This window comes from Bos javanicus, chromosome 15 (genome assembly GCF_032452875.1).
Source record: "Bos javanicus breed banteng chromosome 15, ARS-OSU_banteng_1.0, whole genome shotgun sequence".
NCBI lineage: Eukaryota > Metazoa > Chordata > Mammalia > Artiodactyla > Bovidae > Bos > Bos javanicus.
Genome location: NC_083882.1, coordinates 75,838,710 through 75,857,414, shown reverse-complemented (window position 1 = coordinate 75,857,414; position 18,705 = coordinate 75,838,710). Strand labels below are relative to the sequence as shown.

The 18,705-nt window shown below is 49.0% G+C and overlaps 1 protein-coding gene across 11 annotated transcripts in view; it reads left to right on the top strand.

Moving 5' to 3' along the window:
* LOC133227011 (uncharacterized) overlaps positions 1-13,303 on the top strand; it is a 42,758-nt gene extending 29,455 nt beyond the window's left edge. For 4 of the 11 annotated variants that reach the window (XM_061381237.1, XM_061381236.1, XM_061381234.1 and 1 more), the window contains exons 5-6: positions 3,823-3,984; positions 4,405-4,749. In XM_061381237.1, coding sequence (XP_061237221.1) covers positions 3,823-3,984; positions 4,405-4,722 — 480 coding nt within the window. In that variant the 3' untranslated portion in view covers positions 4,723-4,749. Of the gene's footprint in view, positions 1-2,943; positions 3,095-3,822; positions 3,985-4,404; positions 4,750-9,887; positions 10,009-11,778 lie in introns of those variants that run through there. The other 7 variants (XR_009729702.1, XM_061381239.1, XR_009729703.1 and 4 more) reach the window with 5 other exon arrangements.
* Positions 13,304-18,705: the final 5,402 nt, after the last annotated feature.

The following is an 18,705-nucleotide window of genomic DNA, read 5'->3' as shown; positions in this document are numbered from 1 at the left end:
TCACACAGAGTATTTTCACTGCCCTAGAAAGTCTGTGTCTTCTGCCTAGTCATGCCTCCCATAAGCCCTGGCAGCCACTGATCTTTTTACTGTGTCCATAGTTTTGCGTTTTCCAACATGTCATATGATGGGATTCAAGTGATATGTATCCTTTTCAGATCGGCTTCTCTCACTTACTGATACGCATTTAAGTTTGCCCCCGGTCTTTGCACGGCTTGATAACTCGTTTCGTTTTTAGTACCGAATGTGCCACTGTCTGAAGGTATGGAGTTTATCCACCTACCTCCTGGAGGACATCTCGGTTGCTTCCAAGTTTTGGCAATTACGAATAAAGCTGCTATAAGTATCCGCGTGTAGGTTTTGGCGTGGACATAGGTTTTCAGCTCCCTTTGGGCAAATGCGAAGAGCACAGTTACTGGACTGAGTGGTAAGAGTATGTTTAGTTGTGTAAGAAACCGCCAAACTTCCTGGCAAAATGTACCGCTCTCCTTTTATTTATTTATTTTTTAAAGAAAATGATGCTTGTCCTGTGTTTTCCCTGTGTGGACTTTACTGGTTTCATCCCCATGGTGTCCTCTAACTCATCCCTCTGTCTTCTGTAGTCCCGGTAAATTGACAATTCGTTTTTGAGGCTTGAGCAGGTACAAATTCGGCTTTTCCGTCGGGAGACACACAGCGCCTGCCGTCTCCAGTCTGGGGATGTTAGCAGCTGTGGATGTTCAAGATCTAGATCCATTTATCCATTAGGGGTTGCGAATGGTGAGATTCTCTTTCTACCATCCTTTCTTCATCTGCAGGCAGGAATACTTCTAAAAAGAGAAATGTCCCTTATCTACGATTTGGGTACCCAGTGGCACAATATGCATGGAAAAGGCAGGATAAATGCTTCATTCGTTCCCTTTATTTACCAACTAATCACCTTTTAACGGAGTGATGCTGACAGCTAACACTTGTAGAACACTTACAGATCACCGAATGTTTTTATCAACACTATCTCATTTCATTATCACAACAACCCTGTGAGGTAGCCGGGACAGATGGTGCTATATTTTTTATCTTTCATTTATTTTTTTTGCACATGAGCAGACTAAGGTCCAGAGTAAAGTGACTTGCCCACCCTCAGAGAGCTACTGGAATAATCATCGCTAACATAACAGAGAGCCCTAACTCTGTGCCAGACGCTGTTCCCTCAATATCAATGAACACATTTCCTTCTCATGACAACTCCAAGAGCCAGGGAGGGGGCAGTGATTACCCCCAGTTCACAGATGGGGAAGCCCGAGGCCCAGACAGGTTAGCTAACCTGTTAGTAGTAGTGATAATTATTTATTGAGCACTAACTGTGTGCCAGATGCCTTGCTAAGTGCTCAGAACAACATAACACACTGCTCTGCCATCTGGTGTGTGATGAGTTCTTGCCACGTGGCAGGTACATTGAGTCTTCACAGCAAGTTCATGTGAACGCTCTGTCACAAAGAGGGATACTCCTGGGGTCACAGGGCTGGTACGTGCCTGGGATGGGTCCCAATCTGGCTCCAGGCTGTCTCATGCTGCCTCCAGCCGCCGCACAGCTAGGACGAGCCCAGAACTCCATGCCTGTGTTTGGACCTCCTCTTCCTCCTCTCCCCGGCATCCAGAGGGTCTGATTTGGAAGAGAGATTTCTTGTGGGTCAGTAGCTGCCTCCCACCTTCTCTACCCACAAAGAGAAGCTGCCACGTTTATTAATTGACAAGGGAGGAAAGAGGCTACAAAAAAAGGGGAAGAAACTTCATTAGCTGGCAAAAGAATTCAGTGGTTTTAGTGCCTTCACCGCATCCTCGGATGTAGGGGGCTTGGTCCCTAACTGGTGTTTCCCACCACTTTTCTTCCAGAACTGGGATATGAAGCCCACTCAGTTATGCAACAGGTTGAGAGGACAGGGCGTCTTTTGACCCAGCAGGGAGGGATGGGGGCCTAGACCAAGAAGTGCCCCCTTTGTCCTGGGCACCCTGAGTTCCCATCAGACGTCATCACAAGGCCCTTCTCCACCGTGGCCTCAATAATACTTGTGCCCCTGGGTTAATGTCATTGCGGCCGCAGGCTGGCACGAACAGTCGCAAACGGATCTCCTTACAGAGATTCCCTTGCATGATGAGAGGCTGTGGCCTGCTTCCGGCACGCAGAGAGGCCCTCTGGAAGAAGGCAAAAGTGATGGGGGAGAAGACAGGAGGAGGATAAACAAGAACCAATTAAACCCTCAATTCGAGCAGAGTAAATGAATTTGACTTTAGGTGATCAAGAGGGAGAAAACTTCTAATTAGACACATGGCAACCCTAGGGCTGAGCAGGCTTGTGACTGCCCTCATGCCCGCCTCTCGTCACTTTTTAGATAAATGTTAAGGATTAGAATGAGATGTAATTAGAATCCGTCAATCCCCTACATTCGCTCCTGGTGGGGTTTGACGACTGCTCATCTCCTTTCTCTTTTGTCTGGAGTGCCCATCCCCCGTTCTCTCTTCTGAGTTCTGATTGGCTCCTGTGACAGCCAATCCCTTTTTTTTTTCTTTTTCAAATTAATTTATTTTAATTGGAGGCTAATTACAATATTGAAACTCCAGTACTTTGGCCACCTCATGCAAAGAGTTGACTCATTGGAGAAGACTCTGATGCTGGGAGGGGTGGGGGGCAGGAGAAGGGGACGACAGACGATAAGATGGCTGGATGGCACCACTAACTCGATGGAAGTGAGTTTGAGTGAACTCCGGGAGTTGGTGATGGACAGGGAGGCCTGGGCTGCTGCAGTTCGTGGGGTCGCAAAGAGTCGGAGACGACTGAGCAACTGAACTGAACTGAACTGAACTGAATTACAGTATTGTAGTGGTTTTTGCTATACATTGACATGAATCAGCCATGAGTGTACAAGTGTCCCGCACCCTGATCCCGCCTCCTACCTCCCTCCCCAGCCAATCCCTTTTGAGCTGGAGGAACCCTCAGGCCTGAAGACCAGCTCTCAAAGACCAAGAGAGGGTAGGGAGTCCAGGGATAAGTACCTGGACCCAGCAAACTGGCCAGCGGTTGCAGACCAGAGGCACTTGGACAAAGTCTGCCCCACAGGTGAGTTTAAAGAATTTAAAATGTATTTCTGGCACTGCCAAATCTGGATATTTCACAAAAATATTTGGATTTTTTTTTTTTTAAACATTGAAGATGTCAGTTCTGATGGTATTCCCACATGGAGACAATTGACTCAAACTGAAGAGCAGCCACGCTCGGAGACAGGATACTATTGCCCCAACTCATGACATCTCTTTGTCAGGCCAGATTTACTGGTCTGGATGGTTATTCAGCCCCTGAGGCATTTGAGTGGTCAGTCTTCTAACCTCAGTCCTCAATCTCCAGGTGATGGGAGATGCCCATGGGTCCACTTGGAATCTCCCTGCCGCTTGTGCTGAGTCCTCTGCCTGGAAAGCGCTTCCTCGGCCTCCATTCAAATGCTACGTCATCCAGGAAAAATTTCCTGTCTCCCCCAACAGGAGTTGGTCTCTCTGCTCTGGCTCTCAGAGTCCTGGTGTCCACCCCAAGATCACACGTCTTTGGTGTGTGATGGTGAATCCACTTGCCCCAATGGGCTGTGAGCTTCCTAAGCGCAGAGTCAGGTCTGATTTGCTCTGTCTCACTTGAAGTGCCCAGCGCAGGGCCTAGCCCAGGGTAGACACGCAGTGGACACGGACTGAAGGGAACTGAACGCTCCCTGGGTCAGGACCAGTCCAGGCAAACATCTTTGCCTCTTGCCCAGGCCCTCTTTATACTTTACTAGTCTCCTTTTTCTCCTCCTTTTGTAGGCTTCAAGCTTGCTGGCTGGAGATCATTTACAGAAAGATCTTTGGGAATTAACATGTTCTTATGGCCAGGGAATTCAGCTTGCAATTGAGAATGAAGAGATGCTGTGCTTAACACAATGGAAGAGTGGTAATGGTGGACTTCTGGCATTGGACAGTGGACAGGTGTGGGCGAGATCCTTTTCAAAAGCGAGTAGTGCTAAGTGACATCTTCAGTCCATGATTTTAATCAATCTACTTCCCTTACTGGGCTATGACCGGGTGTCACAGGGCAGTTCACTTGACCTCTCTGGACTTCAGTATCCTCCTAGGAAAAACGATGATAACAATACTGTAGTATAAGTGCCTGATAATGAGTTTTTTTTTTTTTTCATTGTAAGTGCTTGACCTTAAGCTTTCGATGGCAGAGGCATCCATTTCAAAGATACCCATCTCGATAAACACATTGCCAGCTAAACAGCTAGATATACAGAGCCATGCATGAAGCTCCCCTTTGGAAAAGCCCTGGGTGACCCAGAAGATTGATTGCGGGGGTGACCCTGGTTTTCCATTCCCATGTGTTAATTCCTATTCTTATGTTTTCAGGTCACCAATAAAGAGCGAACCTGCAAAATCCATCCTCAACCCCAGGTCCTCTCTCTCTCTCTCTCTCTTCCTGTGACCTTATCCTGTGGCCCTGAGCGTGACATGTGCCCTCAACATGTTGCAAGTAGTAAACCTTGGTTTTTCCAAAGTTCCCTGATGGTGGTTTCTGAGCTGCACCTCACAATTACAATAAGAACCACAAGGGCCCGTCCAGTTGCAACACTGGTTCCAGTTGTGGAAATGCCTTTGGGGCTCCTCACAAGTAGTCTGGGCCCAGGTGAGGGTCCCCAGGCATTTCTAGCTGCTAGCATCTCTTAATGGTGGGCCAAGACTGTTCACATTTATTTATTTATTTATTTTGGTACACATTTCTTAAACAGTGAAAGTTTCCATATGACCCAGCAATTCCATTCCATCCAAAAGAACTGAAAACATAGGTCACACAAAGATTTGTGCATGAATGTTCATGGCAGCATTATTCATTATTCATCGCAGCCAAAACTGAAAACATGCATGTCCATCAGCTCATGGACGGATAAGCAAAATGTGGCCTATGCATACAACAGAATACTGGTCAGCCTTGAAGCAGTCTACTGATATGTATGAGAGGAGAGATGAACCTCAACACCATTACGTTATTTGGGAGAAACCAAACGAGAGACCTATTGTGTGATTCTACTTATAAAGACTGTCTGGAAAGCAACCAACCTATAGAGGCAGAAAGGAGGCCTGGCGCAGGGAGAGGGAAGAACGAGGGTTAACATAAATGGGTACGATGGGTGATGAAAACGCTCTAAAACTTAGCTAAGGTTACTAAAAATCATTTCATTGTAAACTTGGCATAGGTAGATTATAGGATGTGTAAAACATCCCTCCATAAAGTTGTGCAAATCACCTTCTACACCCAGTGGGGGTGAAACTCACATGAGGTAGCGTGTCCAGCCCAGTTCTCGGCCCATCCCAGGGGCTTTGTGATGGTCAGTTCTGCATTTTTCCTTCTTTAAAGCTGTCTTTGACTCAGGACAGTTTCAGTGACCGGGGGAAAACACTTGGTGATTTCTGGTTTCCATCTAAGGCATTACCTTAAGGTCGCTCGGCCTCACCCCCCAGGCTCTGTTGGCCTCCAAGACCCTTCAGTCCTTCCTCGTAGATGGCCTTGCTCCTGCCCCTTCCAGTGGCTTCCTCCACCCATGACACTTATCACCTCGTTCCTTGCCCATGGTGACAGCTTCTGGCCAGGCCTCCTTCCCCCTCACCCTTTATTTTAAATTACAGTTTTATTTATTTAGTGGCTGCTCTGGGTCTTCATTGCTGCACAGGGCTTTCTCCAGTTGTGGTGCAAAGGCTTCTCGTTGTGAAGCCCAGATTTAGTTGCTCCACCGCAAGTGGCACGTGAGATCTTAGTTCCCAGACCAGGGATCGAACCCGTGTCCCCTGAACTGGCAGGCAGATTCCTCACCACTGGACCACCAGGCCTCCCTCTTGCCACTGGATTCTCATTAGTCTGATGCAAGCTGCCAGGCTGCTCTTCAAGAGCCCTGAGCTCACAGACCTTCCCTGCCTCCCTAGCTCCTGAAGCAGAAAACCGAAGCCATCCGTCTGCAGGCTCTGTAGCTGGTTTCCTCCCAGTCTCTGATTTCACTTTCTCCTGCTGCACCTTCAAATGACTTTCTCCCTGGCTGGCACCTGGCTCCCCATGTTCCCTCTCTGCCCCTTTGCCCAGGCCATTCTTCGTGCCTTCTCCCTGGCTGGCACCTGGCTCCCCATGTTCCCTCTCTGCCCCTTTGCCCAGGCCATTCTTCCTGCCTTCCCACTGCCCCGGTCCCCATGACCACACCCACCCACCCCTGAGTACCAGCCAGCAGCCACACTCAATTGGAAGGAAGAAGGGGGTTGGGAACCAGGCAGATCCAGCTGATTCTTGACCTGGCTCTGCCACCCAGCAGCCAGGATGCCTAAATGCCCCAAGCCTCTGCTCCCTCATCTGTGAAATGGGTCTGATGTTAATATGCAATGTTTAGAGCTGGTTAGTGTCTTTCTTCTCACAAGACGGTGATGTCAGAGAGGGCAAGGATCATGAACGTCATACCTCCCTGTTTCTCTTCAGGATGTAGGCTCCTGGGGCCCTAGAACAGTCTGGCACAGGGCTGTCTAATGACTTGTCTGTGAATGAATGAATATCTTAGTTGGTTTTTTTTAGTGCCTAGTAGGTGTTTTGTAAATACCTCTTCCTCCCTCCTGCCTGCCAGTCTCCCAACAAGAATTTCAGTCTGGGGTTCAGACTCTTCCTTCCTCAGCTCTGTCCTTGCCTCGCCCCGACCTCCTGGCTCTGCTCCCCTCCAGGCTTGCCTCTGACCCTTGGAACTTGATCTCTTTGGTGTTAAACTCCTGACTTTCAAGTGTAGTGACAGATGGATGCAGTTACTCATTCATTCATTCAAATAATATTTCCCAGGGCCCCGCTTTTGTGCCAGGCATGTTCTAGGCTGGAGACAGTACAGAGCACAGATATCCCGCCATCATGAACTGTTTTCCAGTGGGGGAGAAAGATGACACAGTCGCAATAATAACTAACTAAGCAAGCCGTCTTTTGGAGTGTCTGCTGGCAACGGATGCCACAGAGAAAATCAAGCAGGGAAGTGGGTGGTGGTGACAGTTTTGAAGCAGGTGTCAAGACAGACCTCACAGAGAAGATGGCATTGGAACAGATGCTTGAAGGAGGAGCTGTGCTAATCCCTGGGGGCCGAGCGTTCCAGGTAGAAGGAAAAACCAGTGCAAAGGCCCTGAGGCAGGAGACTGCCGTGTCAGGGGTGGGGGGAGTAGTGGAAGAGGGGCCAGGGTGGTGATGCAGGCCAGTCAGAGGTCATGGTTAAGACTTGAGCTTTTGTTCTGGGTGGAGGGAAAGTCAGTGAAGTGAGATGATCAGACTTACCTTTTCAAAGGATTCCCCTGCCCATCGTGCTGAGAACAGACCGTGGTAGTAACAGCAGTTAACATGCATCAAGAACTTGCTTTGTTATCAGGGCACAACTGAGTCTTTTACCCATTTCGGCTCATATAATCGTCACAGCAGCACGAGGCGGGTACTGTTAGCCCCATTTTAAAGAGGGGGTTAAGTGAGGTTCAGAAAAGCAAGTTCCCCAAGTTCACACAGCCTGTAAGTGACAGAGCTGGGTTTGAACCCAGGCAGCAGTCCGGCCCTGAACTCAGGGCTCCTTCTGCTCTGCACTGCTTCAGGTGGGTAAAGGCATTCACAGCTGTGTGATCTTGGGCAAGTTACATGACCTCTCTGTGTCCTGGGATCCTCATCCACATGCCAACCTTTGCTCATCGTGTCCAACTCTTTGCAACCCCATGGACTGTAGCCTGCCAGGCTCCTCCATCCATGGGAGTGAGTTGCTATTTCCTTCTCCAGGGGATCTTCCCGACCCAGGGATCGAACCCGGGTGTCCCGCACTGCAGGCAGACGCTTTACTGTCTGAGCCACCAGGGAAGCCACTATACCAACTTTAGAGGTTGGCAAGATAAGGCAAGGTCCTGTGGGTAATGTTCTTTGTGTAGTGGGGTAGGATTTCCTTGTGAGCCTGGCTGTCCGGCTTGATCATCACCTCCCCCCGTCTCTACCACCCTCAACTGCCCCTCCTGCCCCCAGCAACGTGTGAGGTGACCCTTGAAGATGGGGTCTCACAGTGGGATCTTACCCACTCTTGCTTTTTCCCTGGGTCTCAGTTTGCCCTTCTGGAGGGAGGAAGGGCCCATGTCTTATGGCTGAGATGCTGCCCATCTCTACAATTTCCTGACGGCCCTTGGTAACTTTTGCCTACCCTCCCCACCCTCCTGCCCCCATCCCTGCAGCTCTGGCTCAGGACCCCTGAGAAAATAGAGCACCCAGGAAATAAAAACCTGACCACGCCCCCAGCCCTGACTCAAGTCCCTGTGATTGGGAAGGCGGCCAGGCCTTCTTATGGTTGGAGATGTTTAAACTCTTTGCACGTAGGGGCTCCACAGAGAGAGCTGCCTGCAGGGTCGGGTCGGGAGCAGCTGCACTGGCCTGGCCGCCGCAGACCCCCAGGGGCCTGAAGCAGATGGCTTCACTCAGATTCAAATTATCCACCCGCTCAGCTCCAGACAGGCATTCACCAGCCGTGGTCTGTCTTCCTTACCCTGGAGAGGGAGCACGGGAAGGAAGGAGGGGGTGAGCAAGCCCACCCATGGAGTGGGAAGGCCCGTGGGCTGGGGGATGTTCCAGGAACTGACCCCAAGGAATGTGTGTTTGGGAAAAGGGGCCTAGCTTTTGAGTCAGTGCTGTTCTAGTCCTGACTCTGCTGCTTCCCAAAGAGGTTGCTCTTTGGCCCTCTGTTTAGCTGTCTGTGAAATGGGTATCCGTTCCTCCCAGGAGGAAGGGGTGGTTCTGAGAGAAAGGCCTGGGGCACGGTTGACGGGAAAGATCATGCCCTGCTCAGCACATCCTTCCATCCCCGCACTGGCCATGCTGGCTTGTGACTGGGAGCTCCATGTGGGTCTCCCAGTAGCCTGGGGGCTGGAGCTGTGTTTGGTTCATTCAGTGTCCCCACTGCCCTGCACACAGTGAGGTATGTACTCGGTACTCCAGAGTTCGTTGCTGAAATGAATACATGATGGTAGGAGTTCACCACTGAATGTTTATTTTTCTTTCCTTTTTGGTTGCTGTCAGGGCTGTTTTTTGACAAAATTGAGATTAATGCAGTTTGTTTCAGAGCCCAGCCCATTTTATTCTCATGTTCTTTTCTCTCTTCTTTTGGTATCTTCTATCCTCTTCTATCATCAGTCAGCTGTCATGCAGAAAATGATCATTGTGTCTAATTTATACTAAAGTGAAGATGACTGATAGAACAATCTCTCATTCTTTCATTTCTGTAATAGCCAATCCCTAATTCAAAGGGACGAGCCTTAATGGCCAAAGGGAGGCAGTTCAGTGCTCCTTTCCAGGCTCCTCTCCTCTCCCCATCTTGTACATTTCTGGTCTTACCAAATGAGCTAGCTCAGTGGCTCACTAGGACTTCAGAGATGATCCTGGCTACCCAATGCAGGATAGAGCAGATGGTCCCCAGCTTCTGCTTGAAATGCCCCTAAACAGAAAGGACAAGTGGCAGAAAGCTCACTACCTTTAAGGCAACCCATTCCATCGCTCTGACTAATGTTGAAACTTTTCTCCATTAGTCTATTTTGCCCTTGTCTGGCCTCTGGAGCCAGAGTCAAATGGAGTAAGTTTGTCTCCTTTTATCTAAGAGTCTTTCCCTTAAACAAAGACCTCTAGACTTTCTGTTTCCTTAACACCCTGCATACACCTTCCTTCCACCTAAGCTTTGCTCCCTCTCTCTCTCTGTACCTTCCTCCTTCCAAGGTCACTTTCCAGTGTGAAGTCATAGCTTGCTCTTGGTTTATTTCTAGGGCAAATATGATGGGCAACACCTGAACCCAATGGCTTTGTGGTTCTTTTCCAGCTCAAGTTCTCAGATGTCCTTCGAGGAAGGTCTGGAAAGTTCTGTCAGCGTTAGCGAAAAAATAGTGGGGAGCCTGGTGGGCTGCAGTCCATGGGGTCACAAAAGAGTCAGACACGATTTAGTGAGTACACAATAACAACAACTACACATTGTTTGCTCACTCTGTGCCGTATGCTATTAGGAGGAGCTTCTTAAGTATTGTAATAAAATCCTCACAGTAATGCCTCAAAATAGACCTTACCATTATCCCTACTTAGAGATGGGAAAACTGAAGCACAGGGATGTGCTGTAATGTCCCCAAGATCCAATAACCGAAAGCAACGGAGGCAGGATTTGAACCTACGTTTTCTGACTTCAGAGACCACACTCTGACCACTGAGATCTGCTAAACATTTGACCTGCCACATGCACACACACCATGTAGACCACACATACATCACACACCACACACCCGTGCTTCCCTCAAGCTTGTTTCAGTTCCTGATGTTCAAATGTTCTTCTCACCTTTACTGAGCTGTTCCATTCTTTAACACTCACATGTCACGTCTTCCAGAACCCCCTCTTCCTCTGAGCACCCACCTCACAGCCCCTACCACCTTATCCCAAAATTGGTTCCTCAAGGGTGGGGAGCCTTGTCTGGTTCCTTTTTATTCCCCAAGACCTAGAACAGGGGCTGACACGTCTTGTGAGCTTAGTCTGTCAGCCCTGTCTGACTCTTTGCGACTCCACAGACTGTAGCGCTTCAGGCTCCTCTGTCCTTGGGGTTCTCCAGGCAAGAACACTGGAGCCATGCCCTCCTCCAGGGGACCTTCCCAACCCAAGGATCCTGCACTGCAGGTGGATTCTTTACCAACTGAGCCACCAGGGAAGCCCTGACACATGTGAGGAGATCAGGAAATGTCTGTTGAATTTAACTGAGTCGACTTGCCATGGAATGTGGGAAATACCACTAATCCCCCAAACCTTTGTTTTCCCATCTGCAAATTGGGAGCAATAACAGCTGCCCTCTTCCTCCTGTGAGGGTTTGGTGGGGCTCCTACATGGGGTCACACGTGGGGAGGTCTTCTGTAACATACACAGCCCGTGCATGCGGAGTATGTCGTGGGGTTGGTGGTGACTCCTCACGGCAGGTACTCTCACCAGGCGCGAGTGCCTTTAGCTCTCTGAGCCTCAGTTTCCTCATCTGCAGCTCTGGCAGGTGCACAGGGTGTTGAGGATCAAAGGGGACTTTATACAGTGTTAGCCCACCGATAGAAGAATGGGCTGTTTTCCATTTATAAAGCAGGGGACGCTAACTTGCTTGGCGTGAATGGAAGAGCTAGCCCTAAGCAGAGACATTTTAAGCCTTCTCTTTTGAGCTGGTGAAGAACAAAGAATAAAACAGAAAGCAAGACAGGGAAAGAAACCATCTGTTTGTGGGCCCAGCATTCCCAAGCAGAGATGCGTGCATGTGTACACACACACACACACACACACACACACACACACTACAAAGGCTGGGGAAATTCTGGGAGATCAAGAAGTTCACTCCAGCCATAGAAATCTCAGTGGGGACCTCATGGCCAGATAGGAGGAGCCCTGAAGACTTTTGATGCCAAAACTGCCTGAAGGCACAGGACTGAAGTGTCCTGGTATGTCTGACGGAAGAGATGCCCATGCCCTCGAGCTCAGAAAGGCCAGTCTGCTGCTGCCACCTGACAGGCCCCTTCCTCCCTGACACGTCACCCCCCTCTTGGGAGTTGTTCCTGGTGTTTATTGGGTGGAACAGCATTTCATTTTACATATATTGCCGAAGGAATAAGGCACTCTTCCAAATGCTTTATAAGTGTCAGCTCATTTAATCCCCAAAACAACCCAGTGAAGCCCTGCTATTATCATCCTCGTTTTACAGAGGAGGTAACTGAGGCCCGGAAGGTTGCAGAGCTGATGATTCTAACTGAGATTCCAGAACAAAGAGTGTCTGGCTGCTCCAAGCAGAGAAGGAATGGACGGTCGGGCTGCTGACTCTGCCCTGGAGTGAGGGTAGCTGTGTCTTGGAGGCTCTCACCAGGGCTCGGATGGGCTCAGGGCTCAGCGTGAGGCCTGTGTAGACCTCTTTTCGCAGGCTAGAATGGGGGACCCCACCATGTTATGATTCTGGGACCAGCCACGACAATAAGAGGGTAAAGGTCTTCACGGGAGGTCTCTGTTGCCCAAGACAGCTGGGTATCTGGAGATCACACAGGCTTGAGGCCCCAAGCTCCTCTCACCATGCTGCCTCCCAAGCCTCCGGGGCCCCGACATGCTTGGTTCCCCAGCCAGGATTGGTCTTGGGCCCCTAACCCTCAGCCCTCTGCCCCCACCCCGACCATTTCCAGCACACCTTTCCCACCTCAACCTAAACCTTGCTCTCCCCTAGTGCTTTTCAGCCCCCAGACTAATGTTTGTACATTCTAAGTCTCCAAGATGCCTGCCTTATAGCTCTTTATTTCACCTGTAATTAAGTGATTCATCATGTAGTTGAAATTTTTAAAATTGCTTTATTGGTCTGCCTATGTTTAAAGTGTAAAACCTGATACATTTTGACATACATTTTCGCTCATTAAACCAACGCTATAATCAACATAATGAGCATACCTGTTGTCCCTAAAAGGCTACCTCATGACCCTCTGTGATTCCTCCCTCCCAACCCTTCCCCCATCTGGTCAACAATGGATCTTCTTTCTGGTTTGTATTTTCTAGAATTTTCTAAAATAACTGGATGATCCTAGAGTATAGACATGTTTTATCCTGTCGTATACACACTTTCACTCAGCATAATGATTCTGAGATTCATCCACACTGTTGAGTGTATCAGTGATTCTGGTTTTTAGCAACTGAACAACAAGTATTTCATTATCTGGAAGTATCATCATTTGTATATCCATTTATCTGTTGATGGTTGCCAGGGTTAATTCCAAGTTTGGCCTATTACAAATAAAGCTTCAATTAAGTTTGTGTATAGGTCTTCATATGAACATAAGCTTTAATTTCTCTTGAGTAAGTATCTAGGAGTACAATGGCTGGATCATATAATTGGTATATGCTTAAGTTTTTACCTTGGAGAAGGCAATGGCACCCCACTCCAGTACTCTTGCCTGGAAAATCCCATGGACGGAGGAGCCTGGTGGGCTGCAGTCCATGGGGTCGCTAAGAGTCGGACACGACTGAGCGACTTCACTTTCACTTTTCACTTTCATGCACTGGAGAAGGAAATGGCAACCCACTCCAGTGTTCTTGCCTGGAGAATCCCAAGGACGGGGGAGCCTAGTGGGCTGCTGTCTATGGGGTCGCACAGAGTCGGACACGACTGAAGTGACTTAGCAGTAACTTTTTACCCAGCTGCCAAACTCTTTGCCGAAGTGGCTGTACCATTTTACACTCCTGCCAGCAGCGAATGAGAGTCTTAATCCAGCTGCTTCCTCAGTTGGGATGGGCAGTCCCTTTGGTTGTAGCCATTTAAATAAAGGTGTGGTGGTATCTCACTGTGATTTTAGTTTTCATTTTCCTAATGATTTACTGATGTTGAGCATCTTTTCATTTGCCTGTATACATCCGTATATCTTTGGTGAGATGTCTGTTCAAGGGTTTTACCCACTATTATTATTTTTTAAGTTGGGTTGCTGTAGTTATGATGTTAAGATCTTTCTCTACTATGAGAGTGAAAGGTCTCTGAGGGTGGGGGCCATGTCTGCTCTGATCAAGATTACAGCTGGGGCTTCAAGGCACAGCACAGTGCCCGGGGTAGTCAGCACTCAATAGATGTTCCGTAAGTTTTGAATGAATTAGCAAATGAATGAATGAAAGAGGGACATTTCCATGTGTGGCTGGAATGGAGTGAGGTCAGGAGAACCAGTGAGAGCCTGAGGAGAGGGGACAGGTTGGGTCAGCAGAAAAGGGGAGAAGCAGAAGATAAAAGGATAGGATGAACCCCTGGAGACTGAGGATGGGGCCGGGTGAGGCCGCTTCCACACCTGGCTTTGGATCCTCCAGGGTGGTCAGAAGCTGTTATGCAGAGCTAATTCTACCTGAAGTGTCAAGGACTTCCAGGGCCACTGCAGGCCTCAGTCTCCCCCTCTCCATCACATCCGTACTCCAGTAGCCGGGAGGGTTGTCCCAAATGAGTGGCTGACTTGCTAGTGGGGGAAAGGACAGGCCTGATGAGAGACTTGTGGGGGACTTTAGGGCTGAATTCAGTCCCAGCTGCGTGCCCTGCCCAGATTGAACAGTCCCAGACTTTAAATGTGAAATAGTGTTGCCTCGAGGGCTGAACTGACCCCATAACCATGAGACTGAAAACTTGCCAGCTTCCTGCAAGACGAGACTGGAGCCCACAGAGAAAACTCTCCAAGTAGTCTCAACACCGAGGTCCCTTTCCCACCTCTTTACTCCCCCTTGGCAGAGCAGTTCTCATGCACATGGAAGACATCACGTCTAGACTTTTAGAGTTATCTCCCAGTGAGCTTATGCATCAGTCACTGGGCTGTGGCTGGGTGGCAAAAGCTTAGTGAAAAGCAAGCATTTACAATAGGCCATGAGTTCTGTAACTCTGCTTGGCTATCTTCTTCATTTTTAATATCTGCTGCGTCTCAACAGGAGGATGGCTTGAAGGTTCAGGGCCAGCCCCCTGGGGCTCAGGGCTGGAGAACAAGGTCTCCTGGCCCCCAGCACGGACCCCACAGTCCTCTCCCCAAGCCCCAGCTCTGAGGACCCAGCAAGCTTTAGAAAAGCAGATTTGTGCGCAGAGACCCTAGGAGAGTTCAAACTTCTAGAAGCCTGCAAGGCCTTGGTGATCACCCCAAATTCCAGGAAGATCCCCTGGAGAAGGAAGTGGCAACCCACTTCAGGATTCTTGCCTGGAGAATCCCATAGACAGAGTAAGCTGGTGGGCTACAGTCCATAGGGTCACAGAGTCAGACATGACTGAATGACTAACATTTTCACTTTCACAGAGTTGAAGCAGTGAATTCCACCATGGTGTTGAAGAAATCAAGAGGGAGTTGAACAAATGTGGTCATTAGTGCTATTTTCTAGATATTTCTAGCTCTCTGTTTTCTGGGGACATGGTAGGGTTGTACTTCCTGGACCCCTTGTTGTTGGCTGAAGTCATGTGACCATTCTGACCAATGGATTGGGAGCTGAAGTGATGTGGGTCACCTCCAGGCTAGGGCATTTAGTTGCAGATCTAAGGCCTTCCAGAACATTTTTTCCCTCTGCCATTGCAACCAGCAATATGGGAGATGATGGCTGCCCCATTAGTCTGGGTTCCTAAGTGAGAAGGACATGGGCAGATACAGAAAAGAACTAATCCTGTAGGGCATCTCCTGTGCTTCAAGTCAGTTACATGAAATATCTCAATTTGCACAACACTTCCAGGAAGAAGAAGGCGGAGCCATCACTGGTACGGTCATGATTGTCATTTTCCAGATGGGGAGACTGAAACTGGAGAGGGAATTGGTCCATCTGACATCTCCCAACTGAGATAGAATTTGAACACAGGTCTCTGATGGAAAAGTCCTTGCTTTTTCCAACACATGCCACTGTCTGAATTGCCCAATAATCACGTAGTGACTTCTGTTACCTGCTTCTGGGGTTGAGGTCTTTGGGGCTGGAGCCAGAGAGTGAGGAGACCCTAAGATCCTGGACACAGCCAATCCATTTATGGATGCTTCCTTCCTTCATCCATCCACGTCCACTCAGACAGCTAGTATTTACTGAGCATTTACTATCAGGCCTGTCTGTCATGGCAGGAACTCCCGACCAAGCCTGGGCCAAGGATGGGGAGAAGAATCATGAATCAGTGAAAGGTGGGGCAGAGAAGCAGGGAGCTGTGTTATTAAGGACAGAGACTGCCATGGACGGGGCTGACATGGAGTGATGGGGCTCAGGGTGAACAGCAGCAGTATCGAGAGCAGTAGTCATCATCTGCTGAGCGCCAACTATGAGAGGCTAAGGGTGCTTCCCATAAAGCATACTTCCTGCTCACAACCAACCTCTGACATCACCCTTGTGAGCCACATGTTACAAATAAGCAAACTACAACTCGGAGAATTGAAGTATGAATAATTTGTTGAAGGTTACACAACCAGTGATTAGTAGGGTCAGGATCTGAATCCATATCTGTCTGTTCCAAAGCCAATGATCTTAGCCCATAATATACCCTGTTTCTCCTTTTGAACTGATGATGGGCGTCCATTCAATGACCCTGCATGTTACAGAAGCATACCCTTCCTCCAAGTGGAGATAAGCCCAGCTTGACAAGTTGGAGGTCTGTTTTTCATTTTGTGAAGGACAGGTGAGAACACAGTCATGAAGTGAGTCCATAGTCACTCACTCACAGTCAGCGTGAGTTCGGGAAATGGCAACCGAGGGGTCACTTGCTAATAAACTTCAAGTAATAAGTCGCAGAGCCAGAGGATAGTCAGGCCTATCTGACTCCTAAGCAGGTGACACTCTTGTATCTGTTGGGATTCTCCATCTACCTTTGACCCATGCATTCCTTCTGCCATTCAGTCACTATTCACTGAGAATCTACTATGAGCAGGGTGGTGGTGGTGGATTAGTCACTAAGATGTGTCCAACTCTTGCGACCCCATGGACTGTAGTCTGCCAGGCTCCTCCATCCATGGGATTCTCCAGGCAAGAATATTGGAGTGGGTTGCTATATCCTTCTCCGGGGGATCTTCCCAACCCAGGAATCGAACCTGGGTCTCCTGCACTGCAGGCAGATTCTTAACCAACTGAGCTATAAGGGAACAGGGTTCCATGCTCATGCCAAGGACATGATGAACCGATTTTCTCCATGTCTTTCTCGCCACGTCTCTCTCCTCTGGCTGTTCTATTATTTATGGTATTTTGTTTGTACCATATGGGATGTGGGCTCTTAGTTCCCCAGCCAGGGATCAAACCCACGTGTCCTACATTGGAACCATGGCTTAACCGTTGGACTGCCAGGGAAGTCCCCATGCCTGTATTTATTTTTGTGGCTTGTGCTGAGTTTCCATTGGCTTGGTTGGCAAATGCATGAGACTGCTGACTCATTTTGAGAGTGTAACTACCAAGGCTCAAAGATTTTTTTTTCACTGTGTTCCCCTACTAAGATACATCCCCCCTCCAGCCCCTGCCCAGTATTGATCTCCAACTGGATATGACTATAAAAGTCTCTTAACCTCACCTCTTACTCTAGCCATGGGTGCAGTGACCAGTCTCATGCAGACTTTGTCTAGCTTTGTGCAGGCATAATCAGAAAGTACCGCCCTCCAGCCTTGGCACATGGCTCTTGCTTCCTGTCCTGAGACCTCTCCATTGTTCCTTTTGGAGAGGCCTCCGGGATTCCTCTGATTAATGATCAGCTTCAAGTGTGGGGGAGCTCGTGCCTGTGGAGCCACCCTGGATCGATGGGAGTCGGAGACTGATGGATGATGCCTCCTCGCACAATTCTGAGATGTATTTCATAAGGCCCCTCAGAGGGTCATCTCCATGATGCATCCTTGTACTGACTTTCTCTCACTCCCATTTCATTCTTCCTGTTCTATTTTTGGACCCCTGGGTTGTTCAGTTTCTTTGTGACCCCACGGACTGCAGCACACCAGGCTTCCCTGTCTTTTTCTCTCTCCTGGAGTTTGCTCAGATTCATGTCCATTGAGTCAATGGTGCCATGCAACCATCTCACCCTCTGTAAGCCCTTCTCCTTTGCCTTCAGTCTTTCCCAGCATCAGGGTCCTTTCCGATGGGTCGGCTCCTCACGTCAGGTGCCCAAAGTATTGGACCTGGGACCGCTTCCCAAATGAACTACCTGCACATGCTTTTGTTTGGGGCTCTGCTTTAGGGGAACCCAGGCGAAGATGTGTGTGCGCTCAGTCATGTCCAACTCTTTGCGACTCCATGGACTGTAGCCTGTCAGGCTCCTCTGTCCGTGAAAGTTTTCAGGCGAGAATACTGGAGTGGGTTGCTGTTTTCCTCCTCCAAGGGAGCTTCCCGACCCAGGGATCCAACCCACGTCTCTTGAGTTGGCAGGCAGATTCTTTACCACTTGGGCCACCTGGGAAGCCCAAGGCAAAGGTGACCCAGTCTTTCTGAAACTTAGTGTGTCTTTAATTGGAAGAATAAGACTTTGCATTTATCCAGATTATGTGAAATCTGAATCTCAGATGGTCTGGTATCTGAACTAAGGCAGAGGGGTCAGATCAGAGGATCTGAGAGCTAAACTTGCCAGGAGGGTTTTATTTCCTGAATGAGGAGGGTTCACTAACAGAGGTTCTGGAGGTTTCTGGAAGCATTTGGAATTTTGCCGACTCTTCCTTTTCAGGCTTAATCTGAAAAATTAAAAAAATATGTTTATATTAGTGAGCAACTTGCTTTGCTTGTTCTTTCCCAGGTCTCTGAACTTGAGGAAACAATCCAGAGATTTTATTTTTTCAGCAGAATTACAAAAAGGACAGAGGAATGGGAGCCAGGCAGGAGGCCAGGACAGACGAGGGGAGAAGATGCTACCAATAGAGAAGGAAATAAAGAGGGACAACACGTCAGAATCTGGGGAGGAGCACAGTTCACATTGGGCAGTAGTGGGAGACCTGGCTTCTCTTTGTAGCTGGGCGACCATAACCCAGAAGACGATCCAGGCTTTGCAAGGGGCAGGGAGCAAGCAGGTCTGGTGGCCAGAGGGATAAAGAGACTAGCTGGGTGCAAAAACGGGGGGCTAGGTGGGGGCTCCTGCAGGGGTGGAGGTACTGGGCCATGAAACCCTCCTCCCCTGCTTCATGCTCCACGGCGAGGAAGGAGGAACATTGAAGGTCAGTTC